The sequence below is a fragment of the Accipiter gentilis genome, chromosome 3, assembly GCF_929443795.1.
Source record: "Accipiter gentilis chromosome 3, bAccGen1.1, whole genome shotgun sequence".
Lineage (NCBI taxonomy): Eukaryota > Metazoa > Chordata > Aves > Accipitriformes > Accipitridae > Astur > Astur gentilis.
This window is the reverse complement of record NC_064882.1, coordinates 16,598,856-16,620,304: the sequence shown is the minus strand read 5'-3', so window position 1 is coordinate 16,620,304 and position 21,449 is coordinate 16,598,856. Positions and strand designations below refer to the sequence as shown.

Below are 21,449 nucleotides of genomic sequence, written 5' to 3'. Positions count from 1 at the left end.
AAAGCTTGAAAACAGTCCTGACAGCTAAAACATGAAGCAAACTTGTTGATAAATACTCTTTCTGCACAGTATGCTTTATCTATTGCGTTTTCTCTGCTCCACATGGAGAGTGTAAAAACAGATTAAAAAAGTAGTCCATCATTTGGTAATGCTGCTAAGATAAAAATAGCAAAAATAATACAACTAGTTTGCTTGATATGAAAATGAGTATTTTTAAAAAAAGGTATTTCCCTTTGATGTGTAATGAGAAAAGACTTTCAGATGTAACTACCAACCCCACCTCCTGCATTCGACCATAAATTGGGAAAGGACTTTTTCAAACAAACTTAGCATTCGGATACTACCAATGTTTTGCTTTGTTGATGTTGTGTCTTAGCGTGATGTCTGGGTACTTTGAAAGCTTTACGTGCTGCTATACCTAGACCTTTGACCACCATAACATACTTGCTTTGCAGAAAATGATGCACAAAGAGGACATGAAAAAGCACTATTCCAAGTGACACTGTAAGTGGTGTAACCTATAGTACTTGCTGTCACTTCTATCACACTTTATGTATCAGATTGGTTTAGAGTGATGATGACTTAAGGGAAGTTTCCACTTGAGCTAAATGACATTTTGGCATTTGTAAAGGAATAAGGCTGCCAGAAAGAACTGACAGGCATTTGTGTGTGCATGATTTTGTGTGTGTGTGTGTACGTGTGCTCTTAGATCTATGCTCTAACAGTCTTTTTCTAGCATGCTCACAAAATAGGTTTCAAATGTTTTACAAACCTGCTATGTAATAGCTTCAATGAAAACCAGGATATTTGCTAAAGTACAGTTACCATAATGCTGAATTCTAATGCTTTCTAAGTAAGAACAGCTAGAAAAACATATCCCACTATACCTATTACTGATATTACCATTGACAGGATCAATACAAGTGTTCTTCATATATCAAAACTGTAAAATTTCTGGTACGCACGTTCACTTCAGTTTATCTATGAGTGTAACATACACCATCAGGAAATATTGACATGCAGGTTTTAGTGTGGGCTACCAACTACAGTATGATGATTTCTGAAAGGAGAAGTCTCTAATTGCTTTGCCTTGCTAAGCTCATTCATCCTATCCCTTCTTGTAGTGAAGTGTACTTATTCATGCAGCTTTCTCATCTTCCCCTCACTGTACAGAATCTTACTCAAAAGTGAGGTTGAAAATACACACCAAAAGTAACTAACTTCTAAAATAGAAGTATGGGAAAATCCCCTATGTAAAGAGGAACTGTACACAGAAGGAATTAAAGGACAATAGAATGGTCCCTTTTTAAGGCCCAAACCAAATTATTTTCATTTTCTCTCCAGTAAGATGAAAAGGTAGCTGTATAGTGTTACTTTGGAATGTCAGCGTCGTTAATCACGGATGCTTTACTTTGCCAAGATATGATCAAAACCAGCCACATTTGTTGTGTGTTCTTCCATTCATACAGTTCTAATGCCATTTTGTGAATTAATCCTGTGAAATGACAGTGTTTTTTAGTGTTGCTCTTTGTTTCAAAACACTGCAGTTTGGCACTAACTTTGCTCAGTATCATACCTAGGAATGCCCACCTCATCAAAGCATACAGTTTGGACCAGTGTACTTGGCTGTAACAGCATTTATTCAAACATGAACCAAAAAGTCTGCATTTCTAGATTAGCTCTGATCTCCTAGGTTTGGAATGGAATATCCCAAAACTCTGTACCTCAGTTCAAGTAAACTGAAAATAGTTAATAAGACTTGACACAAGATCACTCAAAGAAAAAATATATAATATTAATTGCACACTGTCCTATGCATGCAGGCACAGGATTAAATAATAATGTAAGAAAAGAGTAAAGATTTAACACTTTTGGAAAAAATAATGAAAATTAGAAATGACGATGAAACTAATGAGAATGACTTTTAGAAATGTATCAAGCATAAAGTATACGCTAGTGAAAAGTAGATTAATTGAAAAGCAGAGAGGGAAAGTGAAAAGATAATTTTTCCCCAAGGAATTTAAACACGACATAGGAAAAGGTCCTTGTTAAATTATTTATAAATTAATAAATGTGGATACTAATTAGTGCAGAAGGAAAACAAAGTGATTCAATAAAATCTCAGCCATTGTCCAAGATCCTCAGAACTATTTATTACTCCAGCCTTGCAAAGTTCCTCGTTGTATGCTTTAGCTTCAGTGGTACAACTCAGAGGACCAAAATTCAAGCACACATTTAAATGTAACATTACTGCCAGATAGCTTAGCTATTGGTCTTGCAAATTCAAACCCAAAGGATGGGCAATGTAGCTCTGAAAAATGTAAAAGTGCTCAAACCAATGAGGCAACTAAAATGACAAACCATGGGTGAGAAATAGGTATATTGTAACAATCTATATAATTCATAGCTCCTTTTAAAAAACTTTGGAGAACTTAAGCAACAATTTAGTTTATTCATTCAGGCCTCATTCTTGCTCCTGCACAATTAAAAGGCAAACCTTATGCTGATTTCAAGCTCCAGGGTACTAGTTCCAGTTCAGGGGGGCTGGCAAGGATGGAGAAGCATCATGATCTGCTTTATATTTGCTTTCAGTAAATTTTCTATAGAATGTATTTACTGACAAGTATGTTTGCTATCATAATGCTTTGAAAATGAGTATGGCAAAATAAATCTTGGCATTTTAATTACAAGTTTTGCAGAGGCAACTAAATTCCAAGGATTAAGTTTATCCAATAATGAAACAAACATAGTTGTTATGTCAAAAGAGGTTGGATTTAAAATCCTAACAAGTCACAAAAAAGTAATCATGATCAAATCATCATCACAAATTATTTACTGAAATTCATACAATTAAATACAAGAGAAATGCAATTTGTTCACAGATGTTTCAGAGCTGGAAAGTCACCCATTTCTACAGTGGAACTGCTTAACACAATTTTTTTAAAAAAATGTATTAGTTCTATTCTTAGAAGCTTGTCTGAGTCTGGTGACATTTGTGCATTTGGAGAGGCTAGGCTGTTAGGGGCCCTTAGATCAGTCCTATGACTATAATATTACTGTCCCCGTTGCATTCAATTTACCTGGACCTAAATGACCAGATGACACCCAAATTTAGGAATTAAAGTCTAAGAAAGAGGTAAGAGGAAGAAAGAAATTAATTCCTTAAAGAAAGAGACTAGCTGAGGTCTGAAAAAATTGAGAGGGATTCACCAAGAAGGATGCTTGTTGTGATCTGGAAAGCCCATTTGAAAAGCTTCAAGGATTGATTACAAGAGAGGACAAAGTAGGAGAAGAAGATCTATGGAGGATGTGTTTCTACACCAGGAATACCTGACTAGGCATAAAGACAGTATCACATAGCTGCTGAGAATACAGGGAAATTCAGTCAGACTTGGGTCTACACCAGTGCAATTAGCAGTTTCAAGACCATTCAGGGTAGATTGTGTTTAGTTAGATTTCAAGTAAGGGGAAAACTTGTTTGCACCCCCGTACGCTATTTAGACTTACCTTGAGATTCTTGTCTGATGATCGGGTCTCAGAAAAAGGAGGCTTCCCCTTGGAGAAGTGCCTGCTGGGAAAAACTGACTTGGCTGGTAGATGGAAGAATTTTGAATAGGAGTGGTAGTACGTAATGAAGTTCTGATCTATCCGAAAGACTTGGGCTCATCTTAATGACAGGTCTCCCAAGAAACAAAGGTATTCACGTGGTAAAGAAATAAAGCTGTTGACCAGTCACTGGTTGACAGAAATGGTCAACCTGTGACAGGTCAACAGCCGTGTAGAAGGGATGAGAACTCTGAAGGACTTCCCTGGAACAAGTCAGAGCAAAGGTGTTAAGCGTACATGAAGCGCAGACAGTAGAGCTGGTAAATAGCTTCCCTGTCTCTGAAAGCACATGCTGAAAGGCAGGAGAGAAAGCCAAGAAAGTAGGTGCTGGTCCTATGGCAGTACAAACACTACTTGCTGGACCTTGACTGGGGATGCATGCCCTTCCTTCTATAGCAGAAGGATATTCCACCTCTCTCGTAATGCCCCATTGTGCTATGACTTGCTAGGGATTCACAGAGAGACTTCAGTGTTCCTCTGTTTAATGAAAAGGAAAATCTTAAAAAATGAATACAATTATTTGCTGCTGTTTTTCTCTTACTTTGTAAAAGAGAAAAAAAGATGTTTACACTTAGCTTGAACTTTTATGCAAAAGTCAAAATGAGTTTTGTAATTGATAGGTTTCGTGAGTGGTTAGTTAGTTAGAGATACAAATGGAGAGCTACGTGCAAATGCATATATTGATGTCTTTTTTGGTCATGCTACCCAACTATTTTTTTTCATACTAAACACAGTATTATAGCTAAAAAAAAAACTTAAAGAATACAAATAAAACTACAATGAAGAGGACTGTATCTAACGCGTTAGTAAGAACCTTCTGCTGTAAATTTCTGCCAGAATTCTGATTCTTCTATCAGTGTTGCATGTAGAACAACAACAGCGTATTGTTATACTGGAACCTTCTAGACATTACTGAAACATAATTGACCTTGCTAAATTGTCTGCAATCTCCATCTAATCTTGCTAAGTGTTTTACAGAAAAACCTCATATAATCTTCCAATTTCACATTTTCTATAAGGTCTTAGTAAATAATATGCATATTACATTTATCAACTTTAAATGATTCTCCCACAAAAATATTTTTTGTTTTTATGTAATGAAACTTTTTATAATTTTTGGTATAAGTTCAAGTGTGAGGCATGGTTCCTGTAGTGACTGATTGTTCTGATAAATAAAAGCTCAAAAAAGCCCCAAATATTAGTTAGTCATAAAGTATTAAAATGCAATAATAATTAATATGAAACACTTAAAATTATTTAACATAATAAACAATTATATGTGAATAATACAGCTACATGCAACCTTTAAAATAAAATTAATATAGAGAAGTCTTTTAAACAAGCACAAACTTATAAGAAGGGTGCCTGCCTATAATAGTGACAGCTTCAAAAAGTAGGACATTACTCCTAAGTTTAGAAAGAATAAATTTTATTGAATTTATATTATTTTGCTTATGACTATAGAGAAAAAGAAAAAATATCTGATCTCCTCTAAAGCTCATTCCTTGCTGTGATCATTAAGTTCAAAACCAAATCAGGACCAACCAGCTCATCTTCAACAGATGTTGGTATAATTTGTTCTGCAGAAGAAAAGGTAATTCTACATGCTCTACAGCTATTTCAGTGTTTCACTATTCTTTCCATTAAAAAAGTCTTGTTTTTCTTTTTTAACTTACAGAGACCATCCCTTGTTTTTCAACAGGCTGTTTCTCAAGGCCTCAAGACTGATATCAGATTCCCTTTGATAATTTTTTCTTCAAGCTGAACAGCACCATCTTTTTCTCTCTTCCCTGAGATCATGTTTCTGGACAGCTAATCAATCTCATGGCTCTGGATTCTGTCGGGTTGTTTACTGAACAATGGTACGCCAAACTGGACTAAGCACTTTGGAGAGGACCTTGGCAATGTTGAACAGGCTAGAAGATCTGCAGGCTCTACTCCTGTTTACACATTCTAGCTTCATGTTTGACTTTCTTGCATCACATAATGCTCTTCAGCTTCTGATCCAAAATGTTTCCTAACTCTTTTTCTGAGGACTTCAGTGCACCTTAGGAATTCTCAGAGGTTTTAAAATTGACCTCTGGAAGTCAATTTGATTTTTGTTTTGCTGTTGTCTTTCCCTGTAACTTTCAAACAGGGGATGTTGTCATTACATGGTAGTTGCCCTCTCTCAGATTTCATTCCACCTTCACATTTTCAGTTCCTCCCCACTGATCAGCAACACTCCTCATACTACTTTTTCAACAGTGTGCCATCCTTATAATCTATAAATCTTTTGTACAATCTTGATCACTTTTTCTCCCAACAGAAGTCTGTTTCTGTAGTTACAGGAAACAAAAAGCCCCCAAACACTCCAAATGATGTCACCAGGCCCTGTGCATTAGATGATTCTTTTTGTTTATAAAAAGCTTCATCTGTATAATCTTTTTGGTTTGGTGGTCAACATTACCACACAGGTTCTTTGCTCTTTCATGAGTACCCATGAAGTATAATTCCATATGCATTTTGAATCTCAGAGCAGTTGTACATTCTTCAGATGCATCTATTTCTGCCTGGATGTTGAGGTTTTTTACTTGCTTCTCTTTTTATGAGATGATTCTTACCACATATAATTAATTTCTTTTATAGAATATATGTTGATTTTTGCCACTCTTCCTTCTGGAATTTACATTACCCATTCTGAATTGTTATACATTTCTATCTACACTGCTTAACCTTCATACACATGTACACACTTCTGTACTTTCTGAACCTTGAGCAAAGCCACGTTGTTATATACTTTTAATTCAAATACAAAGGCCTATACACATTGGTGATATTTTTCTAGAGCCAAATGATGACTTATTATGTTTGTGTCTCGGTGTGGTGAATTTAATGCTGTCAGACACTGTGAAATGTAAACTCGTCATTAGCCACAATGAGGATAAGAATTTAAATTCACAACGTAGATTGAAGGCCAAAGGCCATATTTTCATTGGTGATACAATTTTTTTTCTAGGGATGATTCCTGTGGGTGAAATTATTCCTAGCTTATAGGAGTCTGCTGTGAATAAGCTTTGAGATGTATTGCAGAGCAGAAATTATTTGAATATAATTTCTTCACAGCTTTGACTGCATACCTGCTTTATAAACAGATCTACAGATAACAGTGAAGTCTGAGATGTTACTGGTGGAAATCTGCTAACTTTTCCTCTGTGTAAAGCTTTGTTTCAAACTGTGACTGCCATGGACTCAAATACTACCTCCCTGTGAAGATTTCTGTATTTATTCTTTCGGCTGATTCCTACCTAAAATTTAGAGTCAATATCTTCCCGTTCATTCACATAAGTTTTGAAAGTATGATGTATGTCATGACATACTCTTGTATAATGTTACCATACAGTTTACAGCTACTAAATACATTAGCTTGTACTGAAATTTGGGTGAAAAATTTGCCTTAAGATTGGATAAAAATAAAAAAGCCACTTTCTAGTGGTTTCAGATAGGATTCAGAGAAAACAAAGTGCAGTTCTGACATGTATTACATGGCTCACACTAAGAGGTACTTCTGTATATTGTTTGGGAAAAGTCAGATGCCTGCAATAGTTCCTATAAATTGAATAGTATTCCTCCTATTCTGAAGGCTTTACAAATTCAAATCCAAATGATCTCATTTTCTAGCATCTAATGAGAATACTCTTCCAGGAGAAAACAAGATATTTTTGGCCTCTAGTGTCATCATTACAGGATGAGTATTTGGAGCCAAATAAGCTTTTCATTGAACCTAAATCCTACCATGCTTTGCAGCCTGACCCTTATCTCCAACAACAGAATTTTGTTTCCAGGCAGAAATAACTCACAAGCAAGTACTTTAAGGCAAAAAAAGAAAATGGGAATGCCTTTATGATTCACCTTTCCCTCCTGTGAGTAGCTATATCTTAAAAATAGAGATGGGTCTGACTGCTGTAATTTAAATGTGCGTTTTCAAAACTACCAGAGCCTGAGGGCATGTGAGTCACAGGCTTAGCTCAGGTTTTAAGAATTAGAATTTTACTACAAAATCTGAACCCAATTCATATCCACTTCCTTCATCAAAACCTTCTGAATGTTTAGTGTGTGTTTTCCAAACAAGCTGGTTTGGTTTGATTTAAGAGTTATCTCAGCTTACTAATAATGGGGCAATTTTCCACAGGGCTTTGACCCTTACAAAGGCCACGTGGATTTGCCTGGTATCATGCAATTCAGACTCTTCAAAACTAGAACTACTTTAAATTACATCTCTGGACTCTGCACAGTCCTTCAACAGGGAATGTGGAATATGATTGGGAATACGATATAGATATTGGCAGGTTTTCCCCAAAATATTCATTCTAACATTGGTCACAAATATCCAATATCTTAATCTTGGTGTCAAAGTTTTAACCCAAAAAAACAGATTCAATCTGGAAGTTAGAATCAGTCTCTGGACTGGCTGTTCTTCAAAGGAAGAGCTTAGACAAGTACAGAATCAGCTCAAAAACATAAGCCCTATTTAATAGAATTAAATAGATTACAGCCCAGAAGGAGAGGAAAGGATTGAAATCTGTCTGCTCTTATAACTGATGTTATCCTGAAAAAAAGAAGAAATAAAAAGCTGAATATGAAAGGAGAGGCATTCAGAAAGCATGGATTATAGAAAGGTTGACTGTGTAGGTAGACGATGATTTTCCTCTACCTCAACATCAAAAGAGTGTCATTTTGCTGGGGTTTTTTTCCCTTCCTTTTCCTTTCTCCTGCCTGAATATATGCTCGCTCCTTCTATGGCTCTGTCTATAAACAGCCTTGTTGAGTATTTTTCAGTGGAAAGGCTGTAGGAAATTGAACATATTTTCCTGGGCTGGCAGAACTGCTTGCATGTTTGTCTGCTTTTTCAGAGAAACTTCTTTTATCAAGCTTTTTTCTCTTTACATACATTCCTGAGACCAATTATTCTGTTCCTTGGCATGTTTTTAAGTGCCAAAAATCAAAATCTTTCTTTTGCAAACAAACTGTTATTATCCTTAGGACAATGTCATCCCCCAACAATCTACATAGTCACCTGCAGGCTGATGTAAGTATACACAGTTGTAATCTGCGCTAGCTGGATGCATTCTACCCTTAACTAGAAGATATAAATCTATTTGTGCAATCTCCTGGATAAAAAACTTATTTATTTAGTCTCACCACTTTTAGCCTGCCTATAAAACTTCCAGTTCATAGGCAGCTTGGAGCTCACGTATATCTGCTTGTAATCAGCTTTATAGTTGTACCTCAAGAGTAATGCTCTGACAGGTTGCTCTGTTGCCAAGAGGTTAGACTTCTGCAATAATATTATCTTTCAATCAGAGTTCTCATACGGACAAATCTGGACATTAAGTGCTTCCTTGAGATCCAAATAAGCTTATCAGAAACCTTATTATTCCAGTACATTTTAGGGTACATATTAATGTAGTCATTACTGATGAAACACGGAAATTCTATATATGTAATGCATTTTTGTTACTGACAGATGATGATAAAAGAATTCTGGTTCATTCAGTGTTCAGAGTACTGAGAGTCTGGCATTATCTACTTAAAGGTTTATCTTTTTATTATAACATCAAATACAGTAGTTTTACTGTGGTCACATAATTTGGCTGTGTAAGCCAGCTTAAAGTGATTAAGTGCTTCCCTTCATCTTGTGCCACTCCACTCTCCAAACTCCATCTGTCCTGAATGACAATCCACCAACTGAATGTGGCAAATCCAAGATCTTTCCCATTCATACTGAAATTCCTATTCAGCTTCTGAAGGCACTACATATACGCCTACTGTAATAAAAACATACATCAAATAATCATTTATTTTTTTACACTTCAGTACTTGTTATAAATATTTTATTTCTACTTTTCCAACCTAATTTGCAATTCACATATATTTCCTCATATTTCTGTCATATTTTGTTTTTATAGCCATACACCATATTTCTACTTTATCATTTCCTCTTAACTACTATGGAAGACCTTTCTATATTTCAGTGACCTGCAGACTCACAGTCCTACAGATTAATCTTAAAATCAAACCTAGGTACTGATGTACTCCTCTGCATGTTAATTCTGCATATTGTTAGAATATTATTAGAATATAAGTATGTAGGTATCTTCTGAAGTTTTCTTGATACATCAAGGCTCTCATCTTTCATCTACTGAAGTAAAGGGGTCTGATCAAACCCATACTGAACCCACTATAAGCATATACTTTAGTGTAACGAAAAAGATACTTGCAGCCCTTCACAGACTTTTCCTTAACACTGTTCTGGTGTCAAAGTAGATTTGACCTACACATGTCCTGTTACTAACGTCAGAAAGTTTCCATTAAAACTGAAGTATGCTAACTCCTGTCCTTCTCTGACTTCTGTCTTTCTACATAACTTTGCTATTTGACAAGGAAGAAGGCTCATCGCAAGTCGTAACGGTCTGCAAAGTTTTTATGCCTCTTCTTTTTTTTTTTTCTCCTACTACTGCTAGCAACAATGTGCAACCCTTATTACAACTGCAATTCCCACGATGATATCTATTATTATGTTTGAAATATGGAAACAAAGTGATCTTCAACTAATTATATCAGCTGACAATACAGACATGGAGCTCCATATATCTGAAAAGTTTTGTGTTTCAATAAATTATGCAAGCAGTCGAACTCTATAGAGCTATTACTAAAATCTTGGTAAAACATTAACTGACAAGCTTTTAATTAGCTTCTTACTTATTTTCAGAGCAAAAATATTACTGTTAACATATTATTTATCATTACAACAAAATTCTGTTTTATCCAGAAAGGAGTTCAGGTCCTGTGCTAAAGCAGATACTACTCAGACATGCAGCAATAAGAGATGAAAGAAAATAAGCCAGCAGTTAAGAAAGTAATAGGAAACAAAATAAATTAGTTCTCCATATAGGTGAGTAATATTTTCCAAACAATCTAGACTGAGTTATTTAGAAAAAGTGATTCAGCTTATTTGCTGCATCTAGAAAACATAACTGGATTTGACTGCAGAACAGCAATGGCTTCTGATGGAAAACCTATGTGGTTTAATTTGCAAATCCATTTTTGCCTTGCCTTTTATAAACATGATTAATAAAAAAGTCACATGTGCAAGTAAAAATGCTTTAGAAGGTGGTACCTAAACCTGTAACAAATCAAGTTATGCTATTGTTTTTATGGGTCCTGGTAGAAGGGTTAGAGACAAAACCATGGTTAAATAAAGAACACTATAGCTAAGTCTGAAAGAATTATATAGATCAGAAGAACATGTAGGAGACAATATGAGAATTAAATTGCAGTCTCTTCTCCTTCAAAAATCAGAGAGAAAGAAATACTTTTCAAAAAAAAGCAAAATGTTTGTATAATTTGAGTAAAACATTGTAAGTTTAATGGAAAAGAGAAGTTTCTGATAATGTCTTTTTACCCTTAACTGAGCAAACCACCTCAAAAGTCAGAGGAGAAAAAAAACCTTTTACATTGTCCAAAAAATGTAGTTTTCCTCTGAATATAACTAGACAGTCTCCACTTTGCTTAGTACTTCTTATACAGCTGCTAATTACAAGATTGGATTAAGAAAAAAAAGTAAATTTTTATAGAAAGAATTACAACTGTCTTTCATAGCTGTGTCTCAGAAAAAAGTATATTAAGTTAGGCCTTCTTAATCTGTTTTCTCGAAAGTACTCTGGCAGGATAAACTAGAGTCACGATATATGCTTGTACTCTCACCAATTGTGACCAATACAGTGTTTTCAAGTTCAGCTACAAGAATATCTTAGAGAGATGGTATTGCAATTAAAAGAGATATGAAGTAAAAGCATAGGGCAGAAATAACATTTAAATAACAGAATTAAGATTTAAATAACAGAAGTAAAATCAAACAGATACTCTTGCTCTGTAACTGCAGGAGGAGTGAAGATGACTCCACGATGCTATAGATGTGGTCCATTCATTGGGACAGGGTGAATATAAGGGATGGAGAAAGGTTTAACCATGTGCAGAAAGGAACCTGTGAGCCCACCAGAAGCAGCTCAGCTCCTGCTTCTTTCCCGGCTCTTCAGCAATATGTTTACTTCATCATGCCTTTCTCTTACCTCCCTACAAAGCTCTATGATACATGTTAAATTTGGTGGTAAGAGACATCCCTGTGCAAAGGGGCACAAAGCAAAGGTTGAATCTTTTTTATTCTTTTCTTGAATGATACCGTAGAAAAGAGCTAACACAGTTAAAAGAAAAAGCAAACGTAACAATGGAAGAAAGAGTAAGAAGTCTAAATTAAATCAGCCAACTGCCTAATTTTAAAGTGAGAGACCCTTAAAAGGGAAATATATAGCTGCAATATCTCTAAAAGAAAAAGTACTACTTCTGACTCCATATTTTCTTATCTGCGAAATATATTGATATCTGGATTACTAGCATGTTTCTACTATACCTTTCTCCTGGGAACAGGCTGCCTATATAAAAATTTACAAATGAAAATGCTACAAAAATAATCAATGAGAAGCTGGAAACTTAATCTTTCAAGTTTTTATTAATCAAGAATTTCTTATACTGCCTTATGATAGACTGCTTTTTAAAGCTGTGCATTACAAAAGCATTCTTCTGAACTGAGAAAAAATCATATAAAATAAATTCCACATTGTCATAGTGGTTTATAACTGCCCATGAAATGGGCATGCTTTAGAAAATTAATTACCAAACTGCATCATTTATTGGACCCATTAACAGTGAAGTGTTTCCAAAGAGACACTGTTGACAGCTAAGCAAGAAAATAAAATCCGGTTTTCATTGTAGTACCCCACTTAAATAACTACATGTGAGAGTTTCATCTCCAAATAAGCGCAGTTTATTTTTGCTTTTTGATATTCATTTTTTGTTTTCTCTGTTCTTCCATAACTCCTTTCCTCTATTCACCCTAAGGCACCATGACTATCAAAACACAGGCTTGAGAAAATACACTAAAAAAAATTTCTGATTGATGTTTGACATTATGATGCCTTGCCAGGTTTCATCAGTCATATCATGCCATATAGAGTAATGCAATCTGATTGATGCAACTCACAAGGACTCATCACCTTTCATGTGTTTGCTGAAGAATTTAAAGGTATCACACAATCTTTGGACAGAATTCAAAGAGCTACTATATGAAAGAAAGATTTTGTTATTTTATTTTTCCATGAAGATAGATTTTTTTTTTTTTCCTACCCTTCTGGAGATTTTTTTTTTAAATACTTTTCTTGAGTTTGCATGGATCATACAACTTTCAGTCTCCATTGGAAAATTTATGCTAAATAATTTCAGCTTTAGACTGAAGTCAACAGTAAAGCAGAGATGTTTCATTATAGCTTTATTATTTGGCTGCAGATTAGTACTTAGTTGCAAAAAGCCTTTTAGGGATACAGAAATGGGTATATGAGGTTATTCTGTCTAAGCCTTTCAGAAATGCTCATTCATTTAGAAATCTAATACTCTTCTCTTAATTCTGTGGGATAATATTTTTCTTCTCTAACAAGATGACGGAAGGGTTAATCTAAAGTGGGGCGTAGAGATTTAAAGCATAAAATTTTGAAACTAGCCTTTTATAGCCTCATTAGAAGATAGTTTACTTATGAAACCTGATTTCAAGACAAGATGATTATCCAGAGATTAGAAAGAATGATCCCAAATTCATTAAAATACTTTTGAATAAACACAAAAGAATAAAATATTTTTCAAGTGTTTTTTAAAAGCAATTTTTTTTTTCAACTTACAATTACAAAACACCTTAAAAAATTTTTCTGAAGAAATTGCCCAAAATGTTGGACATTAGGCTGTTTAACGGAACACAATTTGTATTTAACTTCATGATGTAAATGGCAACACTTAGAACCTGATAAATCCTCCAATATGCATATTTTCTTTATGATATTTAAATGCTGCTTAGAGCTTTCTTTTTGTGTATGTGTGCACAAGTAAAGTCAATGTTTTTATTGTTTTAACCCTAAAATAATTTTTCTAGTTCAGTAAAATAATTTCTTTGAAAATTCAAACCTAACTCTTGTTTATTTTTCATTTTAGACACAGAAGGAAAATCAGATACCTGTACAAACAACTCTGGTAGTAAGATTCTCTGGTAGGACTCAACAGGTATACAGTAATCCCTGAAACTCAGCATTAACCCAGCCTTTACTATTTTTTTTTCTTCTTCTTTTTTTTTTTTTTTTTTTGGGTGGAGGAACTTAATATAAATACACATGCAGTCAAGTGTATTTCACAAATTAAGGAGGAAAACCTGTTCTTTTCACAAGGAACAATCTTATATCCCATGCTAAGCATCACTGAATAAATTTTTCATTAGTTCTACTTTCTATGCCACTGATGTCAACAGGTGCTGTAGGAACTCAAGCCACTTTGAAGTTGAAGACAGTTGATCAGTGCTTTGCTTTTGAAGTCTGATTAAAAAAAAATTACCATGACATCTACACTTATGATTGCATTTCTTAATGACAGAAAATATAATCCTCAGTGCCATTTGTAAGATGGTTTATTTTTTACCTTATGATAGATACTTTGAAATCTCCTGTGTGGATTTTATGTTTAAGATTAATTTTCTCAGTATTTAATATTCTGAACAAGTTCGAACCTTAGCAGGATTCAGTATCAATTTCCTTTTTCTTCATGAGTTATTCCAGTTATTGTCTTAGGTTTTACTATGCTAAAACTCTTGTACAACTACTATCTATGAAGAATTGCTGCTGACTCAACAAAACACTGATGTCTCCCTCTCCTAAACCCACATGTGGTAAACCAATACAATTTAGTGGATTATATTGGGTACTGAAACATCACTAAACCGCCTGCTTGCAAAAGCCTTTTCTTTTGGCTTAGCAGTATTAAAAAAGATTGCTTGGCTAGAGAAGATGGACAGAGGTCAGATAGGAATGAAAGAGGAAGAAAAGTTATCCCACATATACTGCCAAGCAACCATCTTGAGGCTTACGAAGAAAGTTCAGTCATAGGTTGACTCTGGACTTCCTGGATCTATGTTAATGCTATATCTGGCATTACACAGAAGTAGAACTATGTAATATTTCTTTTTTAAGGGTTTAAAGTTGCTGATAATGCATTTCTTACATTTTACAGACCAGAAAGGGATATCTTATCACAATAGTCATAAACCAGAACCATCTTATACTTTCTACACAATTGAACTTTCAAACTAGTAGGTTGATTTCAAACTCTGTAAAGCAGGCATCCCCAGATATAGACTGACTTAAAGCTGAACACCCGTGACTGGTGAAGCAATTCAAGTTTTGAATCTTATTCTTGATTATGAATGGATAGCTCAAGTCCAACCTAAGTTCGGGTAAGATTTTATTAAGCAGTCCAAGTTAAAGAATTCATCTGAAACAAACTTAGGTATCCCTTTGTTTTGGGTTTTTTGTTGTTGTTGTTGTTTGTTTTTTTTATAAGCTCACACATGTCTAATATTAAATGAGTTACTAATATACACATATATGTAATTATGACAGTAAATGCCAATTAGAATTATTTTTCTTATTTTATTGAACAAATGTTCAAGACAAAGTTTCTACTTACTACACTTCAGCTAAGCCTCCTAAAGTAAAGCAGCATACATACCCTTAATTCACATGGAAGTTAGGCTTGGTACTTTGGATACAGAAAAACCAAAGGTCATAGCATATAACAATAGTTTTTATCATTATGAAGAGGCATTACCTAAACAAATGGCATAGGTACCACAAAACAGTGCTTAATGGTAACATATAAAAGCCAAATCACTGTGGTAAGGGTGATTTGTACCATAGTTGGTCCTGCAGAGTTTAAATTCAAATCTGCCTTTAGAGGAATTGTGTGCAATGTCTTTTGGTTGGTCAAGCAATCACTGATGATGAGAAGACTTCTTCCTCTCCAGTGGATGAAAATTTTGTAGAAGACTGACAGCTTAATTATTACTACAGGTATAAAAAAAATAACCAACCAACCAAACAACCCAAAACCTCCAAAAGTTTACATCCATTTTGAAACCTTATTATTACCTTACCTGTTACTCTCAGTCTGTCGGCTCCAATGACAATCTCATCTTCATCTGCAGAAAACAATACTTTTCCACCTTCACTTGCCCTCACTTCAAATCTCTTACACAGGGCCTCCACAGCATCAGCTCCTGAAATCAAGGAAGTAAATGTTTCAGCTAAGATATTTTGTAAGAATAAAAGTAGTCATCAGCATACGTGGAATATCCAAAACATATTGAATACATGAGGATTTTATAAAATACTTGGCTTCGGTAAGCCTGGTAGGTAATTTGTATTATAAAATATTGTCAAATTAATTTACAGAGTAACTAGTTCCCTACTGCCTTTCAGGATAGAATTTCAAGTAATTACGAAAAACATTTATTTCGGTGCCATGTGTGGAAGTCAACACAAGAATTTATAATGTACTTAAACTCTGAGATCTTGAAATGCCAGTTCAGACAAAGCTTTCTCGGGTTTGCTCAGCTTAAATTGCAGTTTCTTGCCAATGGGAAAAAAGATAACATATGACCCTATTCCATAAAGACCAACAAATCAACACAGCAGAAGAAGGTATTTTTCATTCAGTTCTACTGCAAACTTGAACAGTGGAATAACAAAAAAAGCCCACCTAACAAAACAAACAAAAAAGATGAGCTGAGCTATCACAATTTATCTTATATTCTATGAAACAAAGCTCCCAAATGTCTCAAAGCTCCAAAACCCTAAAATAATTCTGAAATCAAACAGACCTATGGAATTGCATCTAACAGTGCGATAAAAAAAGTTTGCAGATACTAAAACTCTGTTAAATTTACTGTGCTTTTCAATTTACAGGTCTTATCCTTATTCTTCATTTTTTTGTCTGCTAAATTGTTGCTGAAAATGTTTATTTTATTTTATTAATAAGTGAAAGCAAAACTTTAGTTCTGAAAATGCTGTTGAAAAACAATGAAATGCATGTAATACAACCAGCTAGAAGGCAAATTACAAGATTTCAGGGAATAATTATCTGACAATTTTCTCATTGATCTCTAATTAGATTTCTAATATACACCTGGAATGACACATAATTCTGTATGGGTAAAAACTATGGAGAAGGCTTTATAGGCAAAGAAATCCATGTATGACGTTTCAGTTTATCAATCTGGCTTACATGTTTGTAAAAAACCACCTGCTTCCATATTGCGGAAGCTTTCAGTTTAATATGCAAATGCACATTATCAAAATATATAAGAAGAAATATAAAAGCTGTGATAACTAATTTTGGATAAGGAATTGCCATAACAGGCCTAAATTTGCAGAAGCAGCTATGAAATCAAAACAACAGTTCCTCTTACTTTCAGATGAACTTACAATTGTACTGTGAAAAATTTCTGGTTATTTTTAATTCGTTAAAGTAAAAAGAAAATTAATTATAAAAATACTTGTGATGCCTCATTTTCTGGAAGTTAGACATGTTTATTCTGTTGTAAAAATGTAAAATGGTATTTTCTCTCTCTCTCTGTACCATTGAACTTTATTTTAAAGATGATAATCAGGTTGTTGGCTTTGTTTTGAAAAATACTAAATTTTTGTAAAGACAGACAGGACAGATTCCAGATAACCTAGTGTTAGCCATGGGATAAATGCTACATCTCAAAAACATTCCAGGATTTTCACTAATAAAAAGTACAACAAAGTCTAATTGTCCATCAGGATAGCTGTAATCACAATATATATGCACACATAGCTGTCTTACTGAATTTATCCATTACTCTTAAATACTTTCTAAAGGTCAGTGGTGGTGTCCCTGACAGTGTTGCCCCACGCACATCTGAATTATTTGTTTAAAATGCTCGTATTTAGCTACCAATGCATGCTAGGTATACATTTGGGAAGGATACTCCATTCTTTTGCACCACCATAGGTAAAGATATCTTTTTTAAAAGCTGTTAAATACTTATTTATATTTATTTGTTTTACGAATGCTTGTTTTATGAAACCCAGTGAGATCTAGGCATTATCAGGCCTCCGGTGAGTTCAACAGACTGTTGTGTATCTGTCCAGAGGCAGAAACATAAAAGGAAATTAGAAGGTCAATTTAACATTTTTTTTTCAATTTTACTTCTTAGTTTGCAAATATGTTTAGCTTCTATGTTGTTTTGCAAAACAGTTCCATTGCAAAATAAATCATACCGTTGTTGACTATATCCAGTTACTCCATGAAACTGGGATGACCACATAACTCAGATTACTGTAAGAACTGTAATAAACCAGATAATATTACTATTTAATTCATTTGGAAGAGGGAGAAAATATAATAAATTGTAGACTGGGTTAAAATACTTGCAGGAGTTATAGATGACCTTTTATAGATTACTTTTGAAGATTATATGATCCACTGATAATTTACACACAGCCATGATTCAATGCTCAAAATGATATATGATAGTCATGAACAAACACTGTTCACAATAGCAAAACCAAGGTGTAATCCTCTTTAGATAGCACTGCACAAAAGTGTTTATTCTAGAATGCTTCTCATGGTTCTGAATGGGAAGACCTGTAGAGACTAAAGAGATCAATGTTTACTTGTTGAATATGAGTGCTTCCAGAATCTTTGTGGTTTGAAGGAAGATGCCAGAGATAACATCAAAGTCATTGGTAAAATTATTGATGACAAAATAAGCGGTAGCTTCATATTTTAAATAAGGATGCATGCTGCTATTTAACCATTTCATTATAGTTGGAAGAACAATCGTGCCATTGATATTTTGCCACTGTGTTCTCTGGAGGGGAAAAAACCCAAGCCTGTTACTGACGTGTTTGGGTTGCCCTACTAAGATTGTACACTGAAAGGTTCAAAATCAAATAGCCTTACTATGCTAAACAGAGAAACCATTTACATTTGACATAAGCCTTTTACTATGTCTATCTTTTATTCATTGACATATATATTCTTCCTGCTTCTGTTGAAATTTTTTTTGAGATTTGAAAAAAATTCTGATGCTATCAAAACATTCCATTTTGATACACTTTTGGAATAGTGTTTACTCTTGGCTTGGAAATGTTTGTTCTTCATTTTGAAATACTTAAAAGGCATTCAATTAAAAGGCATTAATTTAATGTTAAATTTATGAAAACTGTATTAAAATGGACCTAAAATATATTCCTTTGAGGAAAAATTGGAAGCAATCATTTTTCTTGTTTTAGTCACAAGTTTGATTTCAAAATCTCAAAGCCCTTCTGGAATCGTTTATTAATTTTCTGCACAGGTCTAGTTTTCAATCATTTTGTAAATTTCATTCTTTTCTAAGATAGCTCTTAGAATAGTATGTATTACACTTCACGAAGGCTGCATTTGGAATCATTATTGGAAAGCATAGGTAAGAATTCTGTTGCAGAAGTAAATTTCAGTTAATACGAATTGTATTTTAAAACAATCAGCTCATGGTTTCAGGTTGCTTACCAACTACCATAATATTCTGTGTGAAACTCTTGCATATCAGAACATATTATCAAATATAGCACTCGATAGACTATCACATTAATCAAGAAGATCACTCAGTTTAAAGTCTTTAAACACCACTATATACAAAGCACAGTATTCTTATTTCCCCAATTTTGCAGAAGGAAAAGATGTTGCACAAGACAAGGGTACCACCAGTCCCTAAAATGACAACAGTTCCTACCAGTAAGTGCATTCGTGGTGCTTAGCATCTGGTCCTCCCACACATGCTGGACTGGTGTGGCATCACCTGGACTGGTGTGCCGGCATTTCCTTTGGAGGGAAACCGCAGCAGGGAGGAGGAGGGAGAGCCTTTGAGTCTCACTTCGACAGTCAGAGAGCATACTTCTGCCAAGTTTTGGGGAAACAATCTGAGGACAAAAAACTGAAAATCCCTCCTACAACATCTAGAAAAAGGTCAGTCAGGATATTTGTGCTATAACTGGTAATAAACCCAGGTAGACTTAGCACATTCTGCTTTATGTGAAGCGCTGTCTGAAGAGCTGTTTGTAAAAACACCGTGCTCATTTATGGAGACAGGTAATGAGAACATAACAAAGGGCTTGTTGTGATAGGACAAGGGGTAATAGTTTTAAACTAAAAGAAGGTAGATTTAGACCAGATATAAGGAAGAAATTTCTTATGATGATGGTAGTGAAACGCGGGAACAGGTTCCAGTGAAACACTGGAAGCCTTCAAGGTCAGGTTTGACAAGGCTCTGAGCAACCTGGTCTAGTTGAAGATGTCCCTGCTTATGGCAGGTGTATGTGTGTGTGTGTGTGTGGACTAGATGACCTTTAAAGGTCCCTTCCAACCCAAACTATTCTATGATTCTATGAAAAACAAAACACTCAAGTGATTAGGAAGAAAAAAATAAAATACAATACAACCAGCGTTTGTTGTCATGGTCCAGGAGACTTGCTTTTTAACATTGACGGGTTGCAAAGCAAGGAGTCCACGACAGTGTGCTGCCTGCCTGACAACAGCAGCAGCATCCAAGAGGGACAGGAAAGCAAAGCTGAAAAAGGATAAAAAGTTGTACCTGTCCTTGTCCTGCAACCATAGTTACAGGTCAGGAAACTTAATAACCTAATACTAACTAGTTTAATCTTTGTTTAAGAGCTTGTGATTGCTTAGCTAACTAAAAGTACGTGGCTTTATAAGTACTGTGATGCTGTTTATTTACACACATGAAAGTTGTTAGTTTTGTAAAGAAAAGGGATTAACAGAAAAAGTGAGAGAAATCAATGAGAAAAAAGACCTGCCACATTCTTACTCATTATCTATCACTGCAAGTGACAGCCCATGTTTCAATAACTGCCCTTTAGCTTTTCATGAAGAATGAGTTACAGAACAATGATCTGGAGCTTCTACAAAGAAATGCATATATTTTAGATGCTCAGCATTTGTACTTCTTCAGCATCGCATTGTATAAAAGTACATCTAGAATTCACCTAGACCAAAATATCATTACAGGATACAACACTACTTTTTTCTGCTAAAAGAAATGGGCTTTTACTTTCTGTTGCACTTGGTACTTAACACTGCATCACTTGGTATTACTCACTTATTGCTGAAACAGTGGTTAGTGTATTCAATCCACTTGAGAGATTACTCACAAAACATAATGCATGTTAAGTTTGTCTCTTTGACGTAGAATCAGATGTGAATGTTATGAAAATGGCTTTGAAAAGTTAAACTGCCTACAGAGTAATCAACGCTATCAAAACGGAATTCTGTTTCATTACATTTTCATTTCCCAGTTGAAATAAGAGTAAGCAGTTGCATGTACAATGTATTAGTGAATTATCTTCTTGGTGTAATGCAAATTGCTGTGTTCCAGAAACACTCTACAAACATACATGTCTCATAAAATCATAGAATCATAGAATCATTTAGGTTGGAAAAGACCTTCAAGATCATTGAGTCCAACCATCAACCATGCCCACTAAATCATGTCCTGAAGTACCCTGTCCACTCACTTTTTTAATATCTCAGGGATGGTGACCCAACCACTTCCCTGGGCAGCCCATTCCAATGTCTGACAACCCTCTCAGTAAAAAGTTTTTCCTGATATCTAACCTAAACCCCCCTTGCCTCAACTTGAGGCCATTTCCTCTTGTCCTATCTCCAGCCACCTGACAGAAGAGACTGACACCCACTTCGCTACCACCCCCCTTCAGGTAGTTGTAGAGAGCGATAAGGTCTCCCCTCAGCCTCCTCTTTTCTAGACTAACCAGCCCCAGCTCCCTCAGCCACTCCTCATATGACTTGTGCTCCAGACCCCTCACCAACTTGGTTGCCCTTCTCTGGACACG

General features: G+C 34.9%; 1 protein-coding gene across 1 annotated transcript in view; it reads right to left on the bottom strand.

Annotated features, from left to right (window-relative positions):
* Positions 1 to 21,449, bottom strand: part of SGCZ (sarcoglycan zeta) — a 240,196-nt gene that overhangs the window by 33,540 nt on the left and 185,207 nt on the right. Inside the window, exon 5 of the mRNA XM_049790941.1 lies at positions 15,668 to 15,790. Coding sequence (XP_049646898.1) covers positions 15,668 to 15,790 — 123 coding nt within the window. The remainder of the gene's footprint in view (positions 1 to 15,667; positions 15,791 to 21,449) is intronic.